Source organism: Culex pipiens, chromosome 3 (genome assembly GCF_016801865.2).
Source record: "Culex pipiens pallens isolate TS chromosome 3, TS_CPP_V2, whole genome shotgun sequence".
In the NCBI taxonomy this organism is placed as follows: Eukaryota; Metazoa; Arthropoda; class Insecta; order Diptera; family Culicidae; genus Culex; species Culex pipiens.
This window is the reverse complement of record NC_068939.1, coordinates 168,865,211-168,890,129: the sequence shown is the minus strand read 5'-3', so window position 1 is coordinate 168,890,129 and position 24,919 is coordinate 168,865,211. Positions and strand designations below refer to the sequence as shown.

The 24,919-nt window shown below is 36.1% G+C and overlaps 1 protein-coding gene across 1 annotated transcript; it reads right to left on the bottom strand.

Moving 5' to 3' along the window:
* Nucleotides 1–3,699: 3,699 nt before the first annotated feature.
* LOC120426323 (protein RRP5 homolog) lies at nt 3,700–23,828 on the bottom strand. The gene is made up of 5 exons (XM_039591082.2): nt 23,636–23,828; nt 21,274–23,570; nt 8,054–8,700; nt 4,194–5,246; nt 3,700–4,132 (listed from the first exon to the last, which is right to left on the bottom strand). Exons 1-5 carry the CDS (start codon nt 23,723–23,725, stop codon nt 3,774–3,776), a joined length of 4,446 nt encoding a protein of 1,481 aa, XP_039447016.1. The 5' UTR covers nt 23,726–23,828; the 3' UTR covers nt 3,700–3,773.
* Nucleotides 23,829–24,919: the final 1,091 nt, after the last annotated feature.

The window sequence follows — 24,919 nt, the reverse complement described above, 5'->3', positions numbered from 1 at the left end:
TTATAATTAACTTTTTGTTTTCCAGAAAAAATACAATAAAAAAATATTTTCTTGTTTTGCACATTCAATTCGAATTCTGTGATCCCATTTTGGTCAAATTTGAATAGTTTCATCACTGTGATTTTGGCATTTCTGATTTAAAAATTCTAAATTACTCCAGTGCAGTTTAGGGGTCATACTTTAAGCCTGACAATCAAAAATAAGACAACGTGGTTCGATTATCTGAAGATTCGATTATCCAAAGTGATTTTTTTTAAGGACTTCGGATAATCGATTATTAAGAACTTTACCTCTAATTGCATGTGTTTTTTTTATAATTCTAATAAATTATTATTCTTTAAGGGTACACAGCAACCAAGGAAGTTCTTTTCTTCTTATTCCAAAATTGTTGAACTTACGGTCCCAATGCTAGAATAATTTAATTATTAAAATTTACAAATTTTGTTGTATTTTTTTCCCCGATAAATACAAATCAACAAGATAAAGATCTTCATTTTTTTAAACCAAAACTCATAAAATGATTAAGAGCAGGAGTGCCCAAGGATTTTGAATGACTGGTCAAATTTGAAATTCGATTGCGCTTGCGGGCAAAATGTGAAAATTGTTTATATTAAAAAAATATTCAATTCAATTCAGGTTTATTTGTGAATAATCAAGTTACAATGAGTTCATTTAGGTACATAACAGAGTTTTGGAGTTCCTTACAGCTGTGTGTTACAATCAAGTAGTTCAATCGAAGGCATTATTACTTATAACTAGGGTTAGTGAAATTTCACGATTTCGCGGACAGCGTGAAATCCGCGAAATTTGGCTTTTTCCGCGAAATCCCGTGAAATGTTATGTTTGTGTGAAAATGTAACGATTTTTCTCAAAATAATTAATCAAACTCAAAAAGGAATAAAAATAATCTTATGAACTACTGTAGAATTAAGCGAGTGAATATTCTCGTTAAATAGAGCACCGGATTCGAGTGATAGAAATGACAGTTCTCCCATAAATAGAGTTAGTGAAATTTCACGATTTTGCGGACAGCGTGAAATTCGCGAAATTTGGCTTTTTCCGCGAAATTCCGTGAAATTTTATGTTCAATTACTTATATAGGGTTAGTGAATTTTGACGATTCCGCGGAAGGGTGAAAAATTCTTGAAATTTATCAATTTTCTCATCTTTTTTTTCAAATGACTTCATAATACATATTTCAATTACAAAGACTTTTTAAGTAAATTTAATTAGTCTTCGTTTGATAAGCTTGATATGAACCATTTGAAGAATTATTAAAATTTTCAGTTTCTATAGAAACTAACTAAATTTAGTAATATTTTAATTCGCTGTAGTACAAATTTTACTGCTATTTTATTTAAAATGTATGATTTCAAAAGAAATTAAAAGAATCAAGCTCTTTTTTATTTAAAATAAAATGAAGAGTATTTTTAATCTTTGAAATCACCTTTTTAAAACATTTTTTTTTGTCCTGTCCTGTCCTGATTTTTTTCTGAGTCCTGTTTTATTTTAAAAATATTTGATTATTTGTGTGAATAATTCCCTTGAAAGTTAAAAAATATTTTTTTTGTTTTCTGTTCTTATTTTAAATAAAAATTTTGATTTCGTAACAATTTATAATATTTTTGCCTATGGATTTTAAATTTAGTTTTTTTAAAAGAGAGATGAAAACCTTAAAAATTATTTTGAATGGTCTAAATTTTGAAGAAAATTTAAACTATTTTACATATTTTGGATGGACAAAATTGTTGAATCTTGCTTTAATATGAAATTCAATAAAATTTAAACTGATAAAACAGAAGCAAATCAGCGAAAACTTTTTAACCTTCTTTAGTTGAATATTAAAAAAGCAATTCAATAAATGAGATACGCATGCCTTACATTTTGTTTCAAAATATAAATTGAGCCCATCCGTAAACCAGACGGTTTTTTTTTTTTTGATAATCAGGAGATTTTTTTTTGTTACGTTCACGTCAGTTTATTGAAGAATAATATAACATAAAAAGTAGTTTCTGTGATTTAAACATAAGATTTTCAGAGTTATTTTAACATTTTTCACGTTCCGCGAAATTTGCGTGAAATTCGGCGTTTTGAAATTGAGGTCCCCGTGAAATTTGCTATTTTCGAGCGTGAAAAATCACTAAGCCTAAAACTATTGGATAGACAAGAGTAAGAAAAAGTTTTCAAAAAACTTACAGAAAGTGCAATGAGAAAAGGATAGATAAAGAGAAAGCTTAACACTATATCACAGAAAATATTAAAAAAAATAAGTTACGTTATTTTTATGTATAAACTGGTAAAATACCTCTTTCTGTAGATTTTTTGAAATTACGGAAACTTTTAGGACACTTTCGTCATTAAAATAGTAAAGAACAACAGTTTAGTTTTAAAAATACTCAATTTATTCAAAATATGAATCAACAAAACCAAAATTAAGGGATTAAAAAGTGAAAGGAACCTTAAATTTGATTTTAATTGAATTCAAAATGGAAGAAATATTACAAAATTATCCAAAGGATAGGAAATCATTTTCAAACGAGTATATTTGGGATTCCAGACTTTTCCCAATGTTTTGAAAAAAAAAAAAGAAAAACACAAATTTAGGACTTTTTTCTGATGTTTTGCGGATTTTGATGAATTCTGGATTTTTAACCGACTTGTAATATTTTTTTAAATTTTCCAATTAAATTAAACTCAATTAATTATTAGTACATATCAACAAATTTAAGGTTCCTTGACTATTTTAATTCATTAATATTGGCATTGATTATTTAAATTTGGATTTTTTTTCTTTTATTTTTAAAAGACGCAATCGACGGAAAAATCCCCTCCCCCTATAAACAGTCCTAAAAATCAAGAGCAAGAAAAATATTTTTTCAAAAAACTTCAAAATTTTAATGGAAACTGATGTCTAATCAACTGAAAAATTTTTAAATGGAATCGATCAAAATTATTTTCAATAATATTTTCAACAAAAAGTGTTTTTTTCGGCAAAAAAAAAAAACTTCTTCGATACTTGGATATTTTAAAAACTAATGGTTGCAAAACAGCTGAGCAGGTGTAATATGCATTTTATAATACTTTTTTCATTAAAATGTTAATACCATGGCATGTAATTTCATTTTTTTTTTTCATTATTTCAATTAAAAAGGAAACCTGAGAAAAAAATTAAATCATAAAATCTTGGATATTTTGATTTTTTTTTAAAGAATAAAGCCGTCCTTGCATTTCTTACAAAAAAAATACGTTTACATTTTGAATTAAGTTAATTTTATTTTTTTTGCATTCGCTTTTCTATTCCTATTGAAATCAAGGTACAAAAATTTAATGTATGGAAATTAAGAAATAAATATGATGTTTTTAAAATTAATTTTTATTTTGATTTTAGATTGACTTCTGTCGAAATTATGAGTGCTTCCTTGCCTTAAATCCTTTTTTTTATATAAATTTGAAGTTAAGTTTTTAATTAAACTAAAATTATATAATTTATAATTATGTTCGTGGTAGATGTTCATTTATTCAAAAACAGTTTTCGCAATATTTTTTTTGGGTGAGAAATTCATATTATTTGAGGTTCTGGAAGGGTCGGGAAAAAGTCAGATATTCGAAAATGGGACTTGTTTTAGTTTGAAAACGATAATCAATTAAAAAAAAAGGTTTTTTTCTTTCATTTAGATTTCAAACAACGACAACAAAAACTTACGTTACCAACGTACATTTATTCTAGATCAATCTTAAACTTTTTTTTATCCATAACGAAAAAAAAAACATCCTCAATCATCTTTCTTACCCCCGCTCTTACCCTCTGCCGCGAGCTGCCTCTCGACGTACTCCGCCGCCTGCTGTTTGATCCGCCGGACCGCCTCCCGGTCGCCGTGCTTCTCCTCAAAGTTGACGTACTTGGTGAAGAGCGTCTTCATGTTCCGCATCGGCAGCCGCTGCACGATGGCCCGATCCAGCGTTTGGCGCGCCACGTCCACCAGCCCGTCCTTGACCAGCATGTCCACGTACTGGGACCAGATGTCGGTTCGCTTCGGGTACGAGGTGAGGATCTGCTCGAACAGGATGTGCGCCTCGTCCCGGTCGTCGTTGCGGTTGTGCAGGAAGGCAAACTTGACGATCAGGGGGATGTCTGGAGGGAGGAAACATTTGTTTAATGGTTGGATTGTAGAGGGTTGGTTTGATCAACTTACGTTCTTTGTTCTCGAGCGATTTGAGGGCTTTGCTGAGCAGTGGTTTGACCTTGGAACGATGGCCAATCTTGTAGAAGCAGGATGCAATGAGGTGCCACATTTCCGGCTGTTTGCGGAACCGTTTCTGGAGCAGTTCGGTCATGTCGAGAACCTCAGCAGTCTTGCCACAATCAATCAGGACTTCAATGACCTTCGAGTACACCTTGTACGGGTCGTTGTACTGGACGGCCTCCTGCAGGATCTCCTTGAAGGTTTCGATCGTTTCGTAGCGCAGTTCCAGATTGAGCAGCGCGATCCAAACGTTGAGTCGTTCGTTTTCCTCGCGAAAGTTGATGGTCTTCAACGCACGCCGGGCAACGGCACGCGCCTTGTCGATCTCGGCCGACTCCATGTGGAACACCATGTAGCGAATCCACAGCAAGCTGCTATTTGGCTGGGACAGCAACATCCGATCGAACTGGTCCGGCGTGTGCGGATCGACGGACGAATCCGCCAATTCCTCCTCAATCTGCCGAATTCGTTTCTCCTCCTGTCTCATCGCTTCGAAGCGTTCCTTTGCCGTGAGACGACTCTTCTTGGCCGGCACCTCGACCCGATCATTCTCCTCATCGTCGCTGGAGTCGGACGGAGGTTGCTGCTGCTGTTTTCTGCCCCCAGCTCCACCCGTGCTCCAGAAGCTCTCGGCGCCGGGAAGTTTGGCCACCGCCTTCTCTTCAACCTTTCGTTTTGCTCCCTGCTGAACGGACTCTTTAGTCTTGGGCCCGGCGGACTCAGCAGCCGGGCTTTTGGCTAAAAAAGAACTCTTTTCTTTGCGCTGCTTCTTCTGCTTCTTCTTCGTGAGCTTCAACACGCTGTCGTCCGTGCCGTCCAGCTGGCTGATGACGAAGGGTTGACCGTTTTTCAACTTCTTGGCAAGGGCCTTCTTCTTCTTGCTGTCCTGCTTGAGCGCCTTTGCTGGTGACTCGACGGCGTTTGCTTTAGCTAATCCTTTGGCCTTTTTCTTGGATTTTTTGGAAACTTTTTCTGCGGCTTTCGACTCGACAACTTCGTCATCTAAACGAGAAAGAGTTTTGAGTTATTGATGTGTTCATGTTTCAATTGAAGAAACCAAAACTGTACATTTACATTTGCATTTACAAAAAAAGAAAACGTTACAATATTTGAAAATAAGCCTTAAAAATAATAATTAATTCAAAAATAGTAACGAAAAATGATTTGTTGAAAGACTCTCACAAGAAAATGTCAAATGATTTTTTGGACCGTTTTAAAATTTGCGATACCACAAACAATTTTTTTTAATGTTTAACAACACTTAGACTTAGACTTTATAAATTTGAATTATTTGTAAATCATTTCACAATTGGGAACTAAAGCCCTATGTCAATTTTTATGTACAACGGTAAAAAACACGATTAAAAACCATTTCTGATCACTTTTTTTCATTTTAATGCAAAAAAAATATTGACAAGACAACATTTTTTCGATGGATCAACTATGGTCCCCTTGGAACGAGCTGTCAAGCAGGAACTTTTCTGTCAAGAAGGTCCTTCGAGGTTATTTTTTCCAAAATGATTTAAAAATCCATTTTAAACTCTTTGTGTCTTCGGCAAAGTTGTAGGTATGGATATGGACTACACTGAAAAAAAAATGATACACGGTAAAATTTTTTTTGGTGATTTTTAATTAACTTTTTGTTACTAAAACTTGATTTGCAAAAAAAAACACTATTTTTATTTTTTTTTTATATGTTTTAGAGGACATCAAATGCCAACTTTTCAGAAATTTTCAGGTTGTGCAAAAAATCTTTGAGCGAGTTATGAATTTTTGAATCAATACTGATTTTTTCAAAAAATCGAAAAATTGGTCGCAAAAATTTTTCAACTACATTTTTTGATGTAAAATCAGATTTGCAATCAAAAAGTACTTTAGTGAAATTTTGATAAAGCGCACCGTTTTCAAGTTAAATCCATTTTTAGGTGACTTTTTTGAAAATAGTCGCAGTTATTACGTCAATAACTAATATTACGCCCTTTTAAAATGTTAGTCTTGGTTTAAAAATTTTGAAAATATTTTTTTCGAAAAGATCGGAAAATTTCACAAATCAAGTTTTAGTGACAAAAAGTAAAATAAAAAATCACCAATTTTTTTTTTACCGTGTATCATTTTTTTTCAGTGTAGTCCATATCTATACCTACAACTTTGCCGAAGACACCAAATGGATCAAAAAATTCCTTCAAAAGATACAGATTTTTGAATTTTCATAAATCATTTTTGTATGAACAGCTGCCAAATTTGTATGGAAAATTATATGGACAAACTAATGATGCAAAATGGCTTCTTTGGGCATACCGAAGGCACCAAAAAAGTTTCAGCGGATTAAAAAATACAAAAAAAAATTGAATGACCGAAATCTTTGAAATCTGAGAGAATTGCTTTAAAGGAAAAAAACATTGTTTTTTGAAAGGCGGTAAAAATTTCTCACAATTTTTCTTTTTTTGACCTGGTTGATCGGTTGATTGGTTGCTGAGATACAGTTTGTCTGTGGGTACAGCCTTTTAAAGTTTTTTTATTTTGTAAAAAAATAGTTTTTAATTAATCCCTCATTTTTCAACTCGCGATATCTTAACGATTTATTCGATCTTCAATTAAAAAAAGTTAAATTTTCTGCTCTATTTAATACAAATAATTCTAAAATTTCAAAAAATCATGATTCAACTATATTTACAATCATGTTCAAAAGTCATTTTTTTTAAATGTTTGTAAAACGCCCAAAAGCAAAAATTAACAGTGTTAATTTCATGTCACATTCAACTTTAATTTAAGGGAGATAGTCTAGAACTGTTGTTAAGTTACTTTCTTTTTATTTTATGTTGGGAAAACAAGTTGCATCGATGTTTCCCTCGTCATTTTTCGATCAGCCCAGTTAGCGAGCAGCATTCGATAACTGGGCTACGTTCTCAGCCCATTTACCGAACAAGTACTGTGATGAGATGAGATGTAGATGAGATATTCTTGTATAAGATATTTTTTTTTTTTTGTAAAAAAAAGAGTTTTCACTAAGAAATGTTAGGCCGTAAAAAATCGAATTTATTAATTAAAAAATTTGGTCTAAAATATTTAATGAGGAAATTTAAAATTTCAGAAAATTTCATAAAAGTTTTGTTGAAAACTGCAGGCTTATTAGGTGACACTTAGAAAAACTCATTTTCATCAATTCTAATTATTTGTGAGGCTGTATCTAAGAAACTAATTGTCCAATTTTTAAAGTCTCATAGAGAAAATTGTTTGACATTTTTTCAGCTGTTCAAAAATATTTTTTCCAAGGATGGTTTTGCTTCATAAAGTATTAAAAAAAGAAAATATTACCGAAAATTATAACCTAAAAATTACAGTAACTCGAAAACAGTGCACTTTATCAAAAAATTGTAATAAGTATTTTTCGATTGCAAGTTTGATTTAGATTTAAAAAAAAAAATTTGGAATTTTTGTTTTGACCACCTTTTGATATTTTCAAATCATTTTTTGTTTTTCAAAAGTTCGTGCCACAAATTTTGCACTATGGCTCAAAAGATGTCTTTTCGAGTTAAAAAAAATCGAAAAGTTCCGGAAATTTAAAAATATGTATTTTGGGAATTGGGTCATTTTTATAAAAGACTGTAACTATATTTTTATAAATATTAGACCTAATTAAAACCTACAACTTTGGCGAACTTGTATGGAAACTTGAGATTTGTTTAGAAAAACTAGAGATGCAACATTGCTTCTTTGACATAGGAAATGCATGGACAAAGTTTCATCCAAATAAAAAAAAATACGAAATCGTAGAGAACTACTCTATCGTTAACAACATAGATCCTTACCCTTATCAATCCCCGAATCGCTGTGTCCATTGTCCTCGGCCGTTTCGTTCGCCGTTTCACCAGAAGACTTATCAGACGGCCCGACTTCCTTCTTCCCCGTCAGTTTCAAATCCCGGAACCGTTCGTAAGTTGGCTCCGTCAGTCCGCACACGAGCCCTTCGTAGTTCCGGACCAACACCACGGCCACCTTTGCGCCGACGCTCACCTCCTCCGCCGGTTCCAGATCGTTAAAGTGCGTTTTCACGGGGACAATCACCAACGGGGAGTCGACCTTCTTTAGGCATCCAACGGCCACGTACCGATTGGCGAACAGGGTGATCAGGTTGTTGCGGTCGTCAACGTTGTACGAGTCACCTTCGGCGACGTCTACCACGTGCTTCAGGAGTTTCTTGGTGATGCAGACGTGCACGAGCTGACGCTCAACGTCGACCCAGACGACTCGGCCGGAGAGATGCTCACCGACGGTGTAGGAATCGTCCTTTTTTGGGTCTTTGCGGGCCAGGCCCCGCGCTGCGGTTGGATCTTCCGGTTCTGATTCGCCAAGACGGACCACCAGCTGGTCACCGTCGTCGACGAAACTCTCCACCACACAGGACACGGACTGGCCGATGGTGTACTGCGCGAATGGCTTGTCGCGGGACTTGAACCTGGAAAGAGGGAAGAGATGTTCATGAATTTTATCGCTTAATTCAAGCGAAACTTGAAACAAAAAACACTTTCGTTCCACGTCGAATTTGGTTTCGTTACGACCTGCGCGGTTCAGCATGGTTCCAGAGACAATAAAACTCAATACCAACTACCCAGACCCCCCAGCTGTATCAACTCGGATCCAAAATGCGCTACTCCCTGCAGCTGGTCGTGGTGGTATTCCTCTGCGGAACCATCCAGCTCGCGACCCCGGTCCAACCAAGTGACTCCTGCAAGTGTCCGTGCGAAAAGCGTACCCAGGTTGCAAAGGATTTCCACGATTGCGTCAAAATCAAAAGTGTCAAAACCAAGGGCTTCATACTGGCGGACAAAAACAACATGTTCACGCCGAACCAGCGCCGCTACACCTTTGTCTCAACGGCCAACGACAACCATGCCAAGTGGCAGCTGTACAACTCACAGTCCTGGGACGGCCAAAAAAGTTACGCCATCCGGAACAAGGTGCTGCGCGAGTTCATGTACTGCCCGTACTACACGCGCAACACCTGGAGTCGGTTCGTGCTGACGTGGAAGAAGGACATCACGGAGATTCCCAAGGAGGGCTTTTGGCAGTTTATTCCGGCGGGAAAAACTCAGTACATGATGCGGTGCGCGTCGACCGGGGAATTTTTGTACGTGGCCAACGAAGAGCACGAGCAGGTTAAGGGAACGAAGCGGCTGTACACGTACCGGCACATCAACAACCCACCGCCGAAAAGTGAGGGCAATAATGCGGCGCTGTTTGAGCTGAACAGGTGCTAGGATTCAATTGCGAAGTAATAAAGAAACATCCAAATTCAACTCAATGTTCGGGTCAATCGAATTTAACAAGCCCATCTCATAACATCTCAGTTCGGCAGGCATTCGCAATTCGCAATTTTCAGTGTAAGAACGGGCCTTGACCGATCTTATGCACCAGGTTCCCGACGAACACGCACTGCCCTTACACCTACATCTCACCCTTGCTCTGAGTCAGTACGAGCAGCACGCTAGAACACGCTTTGAGTGTTCGTGCCAGGCATGCACACCTTCTTTTCCGGTTACGCATTTTAACTCGGCCGGGGGTGGTACATTACGTAGGGTTTGATGTAAGTATAAGCGCCTAACCATTTATAGTGTGCCTATCAATTTTCATTAAAGCAAAAACTGTTTTTTTTTTTAGTTTGAATTCAAAACTAATTGTTATTTTACTGTGTATTGTTTTCTCCTGAAATATTCCCTAATGTTAAGTCGTGTTTATCTGTTGATATTTCTTATGTCGCGGTGTTTTGTTACAATTTTTTGGACCCAAGCATGTTATTCAAAAGTTTACCAAAAGTACAATAGTAACATTTGTATTAATCCTTCAATCATTCTATAAACTGAGTAAGGGCTTGAACCTCACTTGTTAGAAGAAAAGGGTTTAGGTTGAAAACAATAGACAGTAAAGGAGAATATACTTTATAAAGAATCAATAGTAAGAGAATCATAATTGTATGTAAAAAAGTAAAAAGTATAAGCTTGATGTAGTGGATCTAGAAATAGGCAATAGTTAATAAATAGAGATAACAAACAAGCATAGATTATTGTTATGATGGACTAGATAAAAAATTAATCAAATAAATAAATAAAGAAGTAAATCAACAAAGAATAGGCAAATGATAAATAGACTTGGTATTACTAGTACATTAGGGGAAGGTTTATTTTAAAGAAAACACACAGTTTGTTAAAGCAGCATTATTTGGAAAAAAGAGTGCAAGCATTGAGAGATACGAGAATCAAGAGTTAAAAAATCAAAACCAAAATGGTAAACAGAAGAATTAGTGAAGAAGTACGAATCAGTAGAGCAAAATAAAAACAGGAGATAGATGGTAGCTAGAAATGTAAAGGAGAGAAACCCCGTTCTGCGACGTTCAGGTACATCCACAGCAGTTGACTCAACATACTGCGAATCAAAACAATACCGTCTACAATCACAAATTACTTCCCTTTCACACATTGTCGCGCACCTTTCTTTTAGCCGTCTCGACTCTGACCCGCGGTGGTCAAAGGTTAACGATCCGTTTCCACAGGCCACCAGCTAGGTCATCATGAAAACCAAGCCAACGTGGAGGTAAGAAAATAGGACACTCGCAAGGAACCAGAGCTATACTGTTCTGATCAAGATAATTCGGAAGATCTAACAGAACTACACAGCTAAAAAAGTAGTAATCCAGCTGCGTGTAAAAGGCCTGGGTGTAAAATAAATATTGCATTATTTTATGCAATTCTGTGTAGTATTACACCCTGAAATATGTAGCCCATCAGTATGGGAAACCTACTTGACCGAAATGTCAAGCTCATATATGCGATTATCCTTGCAGTCTTTCATCGGTCTGATGGCCGAGTGGGCTAAGGCGCCAGTCCTTACTATTGGTGCTGGGTTTGAATCCCGTTGGTTGCAACTTTTTTTTGTGTTTGCAAAAATTGTACATGCAGTGTGTAATATTAAGTGTTTATTTTGACGAAGGTGATGTGCATGCTTTTGCATGCGATTTTACCATCGGATTTTTTGCTGTGTACGGATGTAGTTAGTTGCGCTCCTTCCAGGATGTTCCTTACGTGGACGTCAACCGAAGAGCACGCAACAAGGTCAATACCATTGCATGCTCTGAGGTATCAATCCTTGGCCTGCAATTACGGAGTAATAAAGAAACATCAAAATTCAACTCAATGTTCGAGTCAGTCGAATTTAACAAACCCATCTCATAACATCTCAATTCGGAAGGCATGTCGATGGAAAGATGTTTCAAACATAGTGAGAGTGTGCAATCCATTCCACGAGATTTACCGATGACCCTATATGCCTATCCTCATCAGTGCAACGTTGGCCTGTGGCGAGCTTGTTGCTCGATTAAAGCTCTAAAATAATTGCTTAGTTTATAAACTTCGGCTAACTAGTGTGATCTAAGCAGTTTGCAGACTGGATTACGCCATGTGATGTGATGAGTGTCTAAACCCATGTTGCCTAGGAATTGATAATAGGCAATAGAACCAATTCCGCCTGAACCAGATTCTCATGTTGTTCCACTTTTTAAAGGGATAAGGCAAATTATCCACGGTATTCACAAATTAGTATCGCTTGGAGTTGAACGGTTTTTTTTTGGAAAATGTAAGTTCTCGGATACGCGTCAAGCCAGCGTTGCGACCATTGCACAGTGGAATAAAATCTGGAAAACGCAATTACGTCCATAACTCGCAATCGATATGATTTTAAAAGCATTTTTTTACTGGGCATAAGTTCCATATGAAAGTTAAAGAAAAAAAAAAAAATGCTTCGATTTGCCTCAAAAAGTTTACAGGAGCTTCCCTGGCCGAAATAATTAGACTCGTATTTTTTTGTTTGGCCATTAGGATGATCTTTGATTTTCAGAAAAGGGTGTAAAATAAATATTGCATTATTTTATGCAACTTTATGTGATTTTACACTCTGAAATATGTAGCCCATCAGTATAGGGGGATGGCGTCGCTTTTTTTTAGACCACATTTTCTCATCGAAACCGATTACTTTATCGACTTCATTTTGCTGGGCGAGATAGGACGCCGTCTTTTTTTAGACGATGACTCAGCACTTTTCCACTCTTGCACTTAAAAAAACCAGATGGCAGCACGATGTAACGCCACGTCCCTATGGGAAACCTACTTGACCGAAATGTCAAGCTCATATATGCGTTTATCCTTACAACTTTTCGTTGGTCTGATGGCCGAGTGGGCTAAGGCGCCAATCCTTACTGTTGGTGCTGGGTTTGAATCCCGTCGGTTGCAACGTTTTTTTTTGTGCTTGCAAAAATTGTATATGCGGTATGTAATATTAAGTGTTTATTTTGACGAAGGTGATGTGCATGCTTTTGCATGCGATTTTACCATCGGATTTTTCGCTGTGTAACTTCGCTTCATTTTAACCGATTTTAGCTGTCTTGAGCGCAAATTAAAGACGATAAGTTTGGCTTCCAAGAAAAAATAATTTGAAGTTTCAAAAATCTAGCCTAACATTTGAAAAAGTCTTATGAAAACTTCAAATGCTGCTTTGACGGTGTCTGGACCAAAGAGCCTATATCTGAAAATATTTTTAACGGATTTCGGCAAAAAAAAAAAACAACTTTTTTCACTAAAACTGCGATAACTCGAAAATTTCAGCGATGACCTATACATGTTTGGGTACCAAAAGTTGTGTATTTCAATTAAGATTTTTTCTCGAAACACCGAGTTGATTTCTCGCTTATTTTTTCAAAAGGTCCTATGTACATAGGATGGCGTATTGGTTGATGTGAAAAAAGAACTCTGAATTTCAGTGCGCTTGATTCTTGGGAGAAAAGTGAATAGATTTAATTATTAGAAAAAATCAAAATTAAAAAAAATCCTTATGTAATCATTGAAAAAAAATTAAAACGCAAAATTAAAAAAAAATAAGTTCATAAAATTTTAATTTAATAAATTTCTAATTTATAATCTGATCACTGTGAAGCATTTTTAGAGGCATAGTTTAGGCAAGAGACCCCCATTATGAAAACATGGTTCGTGATTCGATTATCCGAAGTGAAATTTTGGCGTTAACTCTTAGATTTAAAAAAAAATAATTTTAAAATTTTGGCATCTTGAATTTTTTGAAATTCAGAATTTTAGAACTTTTGAATTCAAGAATTAAAAAATAATTGTACTTTACACCAATTTTAATTTAGAAGTTCAGAATTTACAAATTTCAGAATCTTTTTTTTAATTTGATTAAAAATATAATATTATATTTTTTTTTAAATATTGAATTTATTAATTTTTGTATTTTTTTTTGTTAAATTTGTATTATTTTTTCTTAAATTCTCAACAAACTATACTGCCCATGATCGCATAAATATCCCATATGCAATTTCGGCACTTTTGAGTTGTTGATGAAGTTAGGTTTAAAATCGTGTGCTCTTTCAAAAGAGCCTATAACATCCAGTACTTTGTTCTAGAAATCAGGAGGAAATCCAGTATTTTCGTGAAAACTTAACACGTAGCCTTATGTGTGGGACAAACTTCAAATGCATTTTTCTCAGCTTGCTGTTTTTGCATATGGGACATTTATGCGAACATGGGCAGTATAGGATTGTTTAAAACATTGAATTTATTTTTTTTTCAGATTTTTTAATTTTTACACTCTTGATTTTTTTTAACCTTTTGCTTGTTTGAATTTCTGTATTTTGACTCATAACTTTTTTTTATTTAAAGGTTAAAAGAATATTCTTATGATTTTTCCCTTTGGTTTGCTAGATTCTAAGCCAAAAAAAAACGTACATACTTTTAGTAACTACATTTTAAGATTATGTTTTTTGAGATTAAACTTTATAAGGCAATGGATATTCAATATTGTGATATCGAACACAACATTATTTTAACTTTTGTTACTATCAGCCGGATGTTAATTGACAATTCTTCGTCTAGAAATTTACCAAATATACATAATTTGTTTAGCCAATGAATTTTCATAAAGCATAGGAAAGCATTTTTTTTAATCTTAGGTTTGATGAGATTGAAAAAAAATTTACTTGTGTCATATGACTTTGCTAATGTTTTAAGTAGGTACTTTTTTGTGTTCTTTGGCCGTGTTTCTACCTTACATTTCCTTCTTTTTATGTCAAAATAAGTATGCAGTAACATGACAAGAATGTCCACAATATGTTCTAACACGCTTTGATCAGACTTTAAAGTATGTAAAATACTGTTTTAACACTAAAAATATTAAAAAGTGATTGGAAAATAAGAAGAAAAAAAAACAGCATGTAGGCAAAAGAGAGTGATAGGAGTTTGTAGATTATACTTAAAACTTACACTATACAACAAAAACTAAGTAAGAGAAAAACATATTAAAATACGAAAAAAAAAAAAATAAACAAGAGAAGTACATCCTGAAGGAATTTGTGTTGTGTTGTGCATTTATATTTTTAAATATGATATTTTTGAATATTTTTTTTAAAACATCGGCTTCATCCATAAAGTACGTCACGCTAAAATAAGTCAAAATTTACCCCCCCCTCCCCCCCTTTGTCACGCTTTTCCTATACTTATAACACGCAATGTCACACTTGCCCAGACCCCCCCTCCCCCCCTAGAGCGTGACATACTTTATGGATGACGCCATCCTAGTTTTTGGTAGCTGTCAATAAAGAAGGCTATTAAAATATTAAAAAATCTGTATCTTGAGATTCGAAAAATATTCGGAATTTTCTGATTTCTATAGAAACCAAATATTTCCACGTATTTAACAAAAAATCTCACAAACGCTATCAAGTCTGTAAAGTACTTTTTGCAATTCCGCTGTAAAACTGTCAACTTTTCCTGTCCTTCTGGAGAAACGAAACGGCCTACTTTTCCCTACCAAAAATAACAGAAAGGAAAATTAATACCTTTCAATACCAGTGCTGAAAAGTTCTACTTTTCAGCACTGAAATGGGTGCTGAAAAGTTGAACTTTTCAACACTATTATCGAAAAGTAACATTTTTCAATATTGTTTTGTTTTGAACGGTGAGTTTGAATGTTTGACATAAAATTCCATTCAAGAAGCGTTTTTCGGAATTGCAAAAAATGTTGTAAGCAACTCGTTGCAAAACTAGATTTTTTCAGCACTCGTCGTATTTATCCAACTCGGTAAACCTCGTTGGATAAATGTACGACTCGTGCTGAAAAAATCTTCTTTTTGCAACTTGTTGCATAAACTACTATTTCGATTGCAAGTTCCATTTTAACATCAAAATATGGAGGCAAAATTAGTTTCGACATTTTTCCACAGTTTCCGACAATCATATTTTTTCCGAAAAATTGTCAACAATGAATTTTGACCAACTTAGCTCAAAAGATTTTTTTTTTGTGTGAGTTTCACACGATTTTTTTTACTATTGAGATCTTGTAATGAAAATTGCAAGCTCTAATAATTGATTTGCTTTGTGTCACTTTTAATTCGATTCGGCAATCGATAGCGATCGCAAAGCGAAATTATAAAACTCGCCCGATACTCGCCAACGTCTTACAAACTTCCACGATGGGCCACTTCTATGCGGTGCTGCTGCCCTCAATTGTGCTGCTCTTTGGTGGCACTCTAGCCGGACCGAGCCAGCACTGCACGTGTCCCTGCGAGCAACGGGTCGAGCTGCCGAAGGATCTGCTCGAGTGCGTCAACATCAAGAGTGTGAAAACGCGGGGCTGGATGAACACGGACCAGAACCACATGTTCACCGACAACGTCAAGCGGTACGTGTACTTTACGGGGTTCGAGAAGCAGCGCAACCAGAATCAGAACGCCGACTGGAGGCTGTACACGAAGCCGAGCTACAAGAAGAGCTACGCGATTCGGAGCCGGTGGATGTTGGAGTTTTTGTTTGCCGCGACCGATACGAGAAATACGTTTTCCCGGTACGTGTTGAGCTGGAAGAAGGACTATTTGGAGATTCCCGAGTCGGGCTACTGGCAGTTTATTCCGGCTGGGAACAATCAGTACCGGATAAGGAACACGTGGTCGGGGGAGTTTTTGTACGTGGACAACGATGGACACTGGCAGGTGAAGGGAACGAAACGGCTGTACACGTACCGGCACTTGAACCAGTCCCCGACGAACCAGGGCGCGAATGCGGATCTTTTTGAGGTGCTCAAGTGTGTGAAGAAATAAATGACAGGGTGGCCACTCAAATTCCATTTTCGAAGTTCCGACTTTTCCAAATAATTGGCATTCCTTATTACTGGAATCAATGAAAATTAAAACCGTTTATAAAAAGTCAATAAGGCCGTTGCAAATATTTTTTGAAGTTTATGTCCCTCGACTCTGACCAAAGTCGAGGGGGGGGGGGGGGGGCAAAAAAATAAAAAAGTATAAAAATTGAAATTACGAGGAATGGTTCCAACATTTGAATGAAAAAAGTATTTTAAAATGCATTATACACCTGTCCAGTTGTTCTGCCATCATTAGTTTCCAAAATATCTAAATATTTACGAAAATTTTATTTTTTTGCGAAAAATATTTTTTTTGCGGTGCTGTGCATTGGAATTTCATAAAAATTCAAAACATTTTTAAACAAGCCCAAACATGCTAAATATGATTATTAATGCAGAAAATGCATTTTAGATTGTTTTCAGATGATTAAACTAATATTTTCATGGAAATTTTGAAGTTTTTATTTTTTTTGCCCCCTGATTTTTCAGACCAATTTTGAAGGGGGGGGAAGGGGTGATGATTTTTTGAATTTAAATCTGTAAAACTAAAAACAATATATTAGAAAACAAAAAAAATAAACAGTTTTGTACAAAAAAACCTCCAATCAATTGGATTTTTTTAAATTAAAATCAGAAAAAAATACCAACATAAACATTATTTATCTGCTTTTCATTGCAACTTTCGTTAGATTTGTGAAATCACGATTGTAAAAATCGTGATTTCACAAATATAATGAAAATTTTAAAGTTGTATTTAAATTGATTTTTTTTATTTATTTTTTAAATATATTTTAGAAGGGGTGACACAAACTTTGTAAAAGTGTGTAATTTATTTTTTAAATTTTGTGCAATCTTAATTATAAATATTTGCTTAAGGATTTTTCGAAAATTATTCCTCAAATTGTAATAAAATTTCAATAAATATTTGATGAAAATTTTGACATAATTTACTCTTTTCAACCACATTTAAACCTGTTACGAAACAGCTAAAATATGCATTAACTTAACCTTAATTTCCAGGAATTATAAAATCACTTACCGTGAAGACTTCCATCATTTTTTTTTTTTTTTTTTTTTTTTTTTTGGGAGGGTGATCCAGCCGCACATCGTTGATGTTGAAACCTCTAAACTGGGCCCTCGTCCTGTCACGTCTGTCAGTAGTCTTGTCGTACATTACAACTAGAATCAGATCTGCCAATGAATTAGTACACTTCGACCAAATAAACACTGACGCTGTATGGATCTGACTCTAGAATAAATGCACAGTTGTGTGTTATTCATAAGTCCAACTTATTCAATTATTCATTTAAGTCCAAATATTCATTTGCTAACTACTTTGGATTGAAAATCTAAACTTTAATCTAAAATCCTCTAAACTTAATGTTCAAAACTAAACATTCCTTTAACTGTTGTAGTACTACTTCCATCAAAAACAATAAAAATTTATGAACTGATATACAATTAGGATAGAAATCGCGGTTTGAAAAAGAATTGACCATTTACGTCAAAAGATCCGTAGTTCCTCGATTCGCAACAATGGTCAATACAACCATAATCCGAAAACCGTTAGTTCAACAGATCAACGAATTTTGTCCGATATCATTACATTATTGATTGATCGAGACTCTATGGACAATTTGACATAAAAGAATGCCTAGTATTCTACATCAATCAAAGTTTATTGACAGCATTACTCTAACTTCATCAAATCGATTTGGAAAGGATTTAGATTTATATTAAATGCTAATGCTAAGCAACAAATCAATTGTACTATCCTGAAGTCCCACCTAAATCCCACATTGTGATAGTGAAAAAGTCACAGAAGCAGCGGTTTCTGTGCAATTGTGATATTTTCACTATCGGAGAACTACCTAGTTCACGAAGACAGCTTATCGGTCAACGCTTAAGCCCTGGGGCTGCGGCAAAGCGAGTTCTCGTAGCATGAAGTGGTGTCCATAGTGCTTATAAAAAATAATGTATACCCAAATTTTAACTAATGCACTAGGATCAAATCATGCCCCTTGACTTTACAAGGCCCAGGGACTTACCGTGAAGACTTCCATCATTGCCATGATTTTTCGTTCAAAGATATAATTTTGCGTCCCTATTAATGTTTTGACAAAATTCCTTCTACAAGTTGTTTAGAATAGTGCCCTACACATGCTGATTCCTTTTGGTAACGATTATCCTTGCAAAGTTATGGAAATCGTCGTACTTTAGTGGCTTCAAGAAGGCAACAACCGGCACATGTTGATTCAATTTGGTGCAGAATTCGTAAAATTTAATTCAATACAGAGCATTTTAAAGTGATGATCAATTTTCTTTAAAAATGATCAACGGCTTCACCTTAAAGATGCGTCAAAGGGCCATTTTACATGATCATCCAAAATGGGTCCGCGGGCCACAAAAAATGACCTCGCGGGCCACGTTTGGCCCGCGGGCCTTACTTTGGTCACCCCTGCTTTATGCTTTAAACTCAGTTTTTTTTGCGATTTTTTTTAATAAACAGCTTTTTTTAGCAGTATTTAATATTTTCAAAAAGTCAACAAGTTTTTTTTTTTAATTTCAATTACCACGAAACACGTTATAATTTGATTTGATAACTAAAATAAATAATTGAGATGGAAAGAAAAATATCATTAAGAATTTAAAAAAAACTGTCGTTGAGTGCAAACATCGGTTTCTTGGAAGTTGTTTGAATAAAAAGAATGAAATATTTCGCATTAAAAAGTAAAAAGTAAATTTGAAAAAAATAATGCTCTAATTGGAAAATAAACATTTATAAATTTTTAAAATTGTAAAAAATATCAAGTTATTATATTTTAAAATTCTTAAATTTTAAAATTGTTAAACCCTAAAATTCTTAAACTACTAATTTCTTGAATTCTTCAATATATTTCATTAATTCTAAAATTTTGGGGAAAAAATAAAAAGATTTAAACATTAAAAACTAAAATACTTAAACCGTAAAAATTAAAAAAAAACTCAAATCAGAAATTAAAAATATTCCAAAATTTCAAACATTCTAAAATTTAAATTTTTTTCAGATTCTTTAATTGTTATATTTTTAAATTCCTAAATTCTAAAATTCCTAAATTAATAAATTCTTAAATTTCTACATTAATGAATTTTAAAATTCGAAAATCCTAAAATTTTCTAAAATACAAGAATTTAAAAATTCTTAAATTCAAAAAACCTAAAATTCTAAAATTCTTACATCCTAAAATTCTAAAGTTCCAAAATTCTTACATTCTTGAATCCTAAAATTTTTTACATTCATTAATTCTTAACTTACTAGACTCTAATTTTTTTTCTTAAATTCCTAAAAACTAAAATTCTTTTGTAAATTCTTAAATTATTAAAAAATTATGAATTCCTAAATTCTTCAATTGATTCCTAAATTTTTAGATGAGCCATTTTACATTACAAAAAATCTGGCAGCTTTGGAGCAGTATCTTTAGTTTTTTACATTAAATATTTTTTTGACATTTCAAAATTTTACGAATTGAATATTTTTAGATTTTTGTATTTTTGATATTTTTATTGTTGATGTTTTGACTATCAATTTCTTAACTTCCTTGACCGGTTCATGAGATTTTTTTACTTGGGGTTTTGCATTCCTTCCGAGCTGCGTACTAGCCTTTGAACATGAAACGACATTTTTTACTGTCAAATACTTTCTTCATATTTTTTTGTTTTATTAAACAAATATTATAAAACTCTCTTGTATATTTGCGCGAATTTTTGAAAAAAAAAAAACTTGTACAATTAGTTGGAAACTATTTTTAAAACATTATATAACGTTATTTACACATTAAAGGTACTTTTGGACTTATTAAGGAGCCATTACACTACCGCAAACAAACAAACAAACTCGCACTTTTTCGTGGTTGACAGTTTGCCAAACTAGCAAACAAGGCAAAATGTATGCAGGCTTACGTTTGTAAAAACAAATTCAGGCAAACAAACAAAGGAGGCAAACTGGCCTTAGTAGGCCTTAGTGTAATAGCTCCTTTACTATTTTTGAGTTATGGGACCACAGATAGAAAAAAGACACTTATACTTTATAAAAAAAAACACAGATTATCATAAATTCATTGATGTTTTGAAAAAAAAAAAAATCAAATTATTCGCTCTACAGCATTGCCTTGGCGTTCTCGATTGCGAGATTCCTACTCGAAACTAGGTGTCCGAAGGCTTGATTGTTGAGGCAATTGCAAACCTCTTTTTACACTTAGCTTCCATCCACCCCGGGATTCGAACTGACGACCTTTGGATTATTAGTCCAACTGCCTACCAGCGACTCCACCGAGGCAGGACCCAGGGAGACGACTCCTACACCTGGACTGAGCTAACGACCTAACCTTTATTTTTAGGTTAGTCCGGGGCCAACATTTACTTCCCGTCCGACGGAAGGCGTGATCAGACAAATCTCGTCTCGAAAAATGCCACCGGGACCGTCTGGGATCGAACCCAGGCCGACTGGGTGAGAGGCAATGATGTTTTGAATATTTTTTATTAACTGTTAATAATTTATAAAGCATTTTGTAATATTTTTTGATTCAAAATATTGAAAAAGGGCTTTGAAATTTTAATTTTACTTTTTTTTAAATTATTTTTTGTCCTCCCGTCGACCCTGACAAGAACCGTGGGTCAAAAACTTTAAATAAAATTTGTAACTCAATGAATTTTGTTTCCCATTTTAAAATATTCAACAAAAAAATCCCAACTTTTTCCTAATTTTTAGCGGATTTGGCGAATTTAAGATTATTTCCCGATCAAACTGGCCACCCTAAATAGAGAAATGAACAGTTTCGAAATAAATGATCAAACTCACCTCGTCACCAGCTGCTTCACGTCGTCCAGATACGCAAGCATGTACCGCAGCGCCCCATCCGTTCCCACCTTCCGGCAGACGTCCTCCAACTTCGCCGACACCCTCAGCATCGGCTGCTCGCCCTCTTCACCGGTTCGCTCCACCTTCACCAGCACAACCTGGTCCGGTGTCATCGCCGGGAACGCATCCTTCTCATACCCAAAGTCACTCGCCTTGAGAATCACCCGCCTCGTGTAGTCCTTCAGCGCGAGTCGGAAGCGAGCGGCCTGCTTCGGCGCCGGTTCCACGTAGTACGCGCGCAATATCTGCCCCACGCGAACGTCCTCGACACGTGTGGGTTTGTTGTTGAAGTACGCCACATCGCGACAGCTGAACACTCCGTCCTGCACGTTGACCACCTTCAGCTTTTCGCCCTCGCGCAGCGTACTCTGGACGAGGGCGTTGTGCTCGGGGAAGTCGGAGAGGGCTTCCGGGGGGACGGTTCCGGTTTCGTTCTCTTTGACCAGGTAGACGTCGACGCCGGTGGCGAAGATTCCCGTGATGGTGGCGGTCGAAACGTGGCCGAGGTTGTCGCCTCCGGTGGCGAAGGGGAGGATGAGGGTTATTTTGGATGCGTCTTCGGTCACTTCGTGCACGGTGAAGAGCTCTACGGAGCCGGGTTTGAGCCGGTCGATGCGGTCGGAGTCTTGGGTGACGGAACGGCAGAATTTGAAGAGGATTGCGGTGATTTTGTTGCAGAATGCCACGATGAAGTACTTTTCCGTCTCGCTGATGACCGTGCCGAGGCACTTTTGGTCGGGTTTGACGGCGGCGCGATCCAGGATGAGTTTGGCCGATTTGCGGAGATATTCCGGATGGTTGGTGAAGAGCGCTTGCTGTTTGTCCTCGTCGATGCCGATTAGGCGCATCTTGATTGACTGTTTGGGTGCGTACTGCTTGGTGAAGCGGTAGTTGTGGGACATGACGATTCCCTTGACTCGGCCACCGGCCAGCGTTACGGCCAAGCCGCGTTTGTCGTCGAGGACACGCGTCACGCGACACTCGTACACGTCTCCGACGCGCAAATCGTTCAGCGAGAAGAATCGGCTTCCGACGGTGGCGTCGTCATCGGTTATGATCAGCGTCCGGTCGAAGGCCTCGTACCGGATTACGCGAACCGTGTGCAGCGACCCGATCTGGTACTTGGCCATCACAATCTGCTCGTCGTAGTTTGCGTTGTATCGGCTCTTCAAAACGTACCGCGGCAGCAAAGCCTTGTGTTTCTTCCCCAGCTGGAACCACACACCGCCTGTGCTGCACTTGTGCATCACTTTGGCGTCCTTGAGGACCGTCCCGACTGGGAGAGGATCCGCCACGGAGTACCGATTGCTGTCTCCGATCGCAAGCGTCAAAAACACGTGCTTCGTCATGGGCATCACGTACAGAATGCGCGCCGGGACTTGCTTGAACAGCTCAAAGCTCGCCACCTTGGAAAGCGGCTTCTCAAGCATGTTTTCATTGACAAAAGCCGGAACCGTATCGTCAAACAGCGTTCCCTGCAAGCCATTAGGTAGAATCGACTCAACGGTGAACGTGACCACCGAACCCGGCATCAACGAGTCAATATTTGCTGCTGCCACGTCCAGCTTCCTCAACTCTTTCGGTTTGAACGCCTTCAAGATCACCGTAGCCGTTCCGTTGGCCAGCGTCACCTTCTCCACCGTGCAATGCAAATTCCCCCCAACCTCCATACGATTATTCCTCACATTCTTCGTCGGCAGAAAAGCGCGCACATTCCTTATGCCCACGTTCATCTGATACCCATGATCTTCCTCTTCCTCAACAGTCGCCGAAATCACCAATCCCTCAACCAAGTGCTTGTGATTCAACTCGCTGTGCAACTCCTTCGGATCCAGCGACAACTCGAACCGCCATCGCTCCTGATCCTTCCCCTTAATCTTCACATAAACCAGCTCCCCAACCGTGTACAACTCCTCCAACCCCGGACAACACCCTTCCTCACCCCCCTCCACCACACTCTGCAGCCGCTTCCCGTACGCCCCCGAAATCGCCGTCACCGGAACCCGCCCAAACAACCGACCCGGCAACGACACCAACAACTCCAGCTTCTGCACCTTGTACACACACCCCAGCACCAGCATGCCCTCCTGGGCCGTTTTAAACTGCAGCGGAGCGGCCTTCACCGTTTGCACCAGCTCCTCCCGTTCCGTCTCAATCTGCTCCAGCCGAGCCTGTTGACGCTCGCGCTGGCGCGGCTTTTGCTGCTTCTCTTCATTTTTGGTAGACGCACCGTAATCCTGAAATCGAGAACCCCGAAATTAACACAAATTCGGCGGAAACGTGAGACAAATTTTCAACTCACCGTATTCCGGCGGAACTTTTTGCGCGGCTTCCCGTCCTCGGCGGATTCGGTTTTGCGACCGCGTGGAAACGAAGGCTCCACGTACACCATTTTGCTGGTGGGGACACTTCGGAACAAGCGGACAAAATCACGGGGAAAGAATCGGGCTAAAAACGCGGCGGCGGCGTGCGAGTAAACAGTTCGGCGTGCACGTGTGGAATGTTTTGGTAAATTTGAAAAGCTGCGATGACAGAAGTTAACGTCAAAGCGTGAGTGGTGTCGGGGCAAAAGGTCGAATCGAAGCGTGGAGCTCTTTTAGGGTGATCCGGTGATGCATAAAAAAATGAAAATCTTGAAATTAAAAAAAAAACAATTGTTTATTTTAACTTTAAATTTTCTGATTTCAAAATTTTAAAATAAAACATTCAATGAAAATAAATTTGTAATGAAACTAAAAAACAGTTTGAAAATCTAGAATTTTATTTTTTAAAGATGATATCTCAAAAAACTTATATTTTAATGTAGTAAAAATAACATTAATTCTAAAAATTTTATATTCAAAGATAAAATAAACATTTAAAATAATCAAGCATTTTTTAAATCAAAATTTCTAAAACTTTGAAAACCTAAAAAAAAACAAAAATTTTAAAATATTTGGTTTTTTTAATCTGAAGATTTTAAAATCTTCTTCAATTTCTAAATTTATAAGAAATGTAATATAAAAATTGTAAAATTATAAGATTTTTTAATTGAAAAATTTAAAATATTTTTTTTCTTTTTAAAACATAAAATAATTTGAATTTGAAAATATGATTTTTTGTTATTTTAAATTCGGAAATTCAATTATTTTTCTAAGATGTCAGTTTTTTTAATTCTAAAAAAATTTGCCATAAAAAATTATAAATCTAATAATCCAAATTTTTTTAAATTTAAAAAAGCATTAAAGTGGTAAATTTTTTTTAATTTTTAGATTCAAATTTTTTAATCTAAATTTTTGGTTTCTTAAAATTTTTAATTATAAAATTTTAAATTTCAAAAATTCATAAAAAATTACACCATTAAAAAATTCAATATAGATATAGAGTTTTTTTAAAGGTCATATAAACTATTGTCTTTCATATGTTTATAGGACCTATTCAAAAAAAAAAAAAAAAAAAAAAAAAAAAAAAAAAAAAAAAAAAAAAAAAAAAAAAAAAAAAAAGATTGATAAGTTCAGTGCTTCTGGGGACGCGCAGTCCTGTTTTTTCGCGATAATTTTCGTCTCTTTTGTGTGGCTGTTTGTGTGCATGGGGTGATTGGTCAGTA

Excerpts from the sequence above, each read along its gene's own strand:
- LOC120426323 (XM_039591082.2), bottom strand. The coding sequence starts at position 23,725 with ATGGTGTACGTGGAGCCTTCGTTTCCACGCGGTCGCAAAACCGAATCC. Across the intron at positions 23,571-23,635 it reads AAAAGTTCCGCCGGAATACG|GATTACGGTGCGTCTACCAA; the intron begins GTGAGTTGAAAA and ends TCTCGATTTCAG. Across the intron at positions 5,247-8,053 it reads CGATTCGGGGATTGATAAGG|ATGACGAAGTTGTCGAGTCG; the intron begins GTAAGGATCTAT and ends TTTCTCGTTTAG.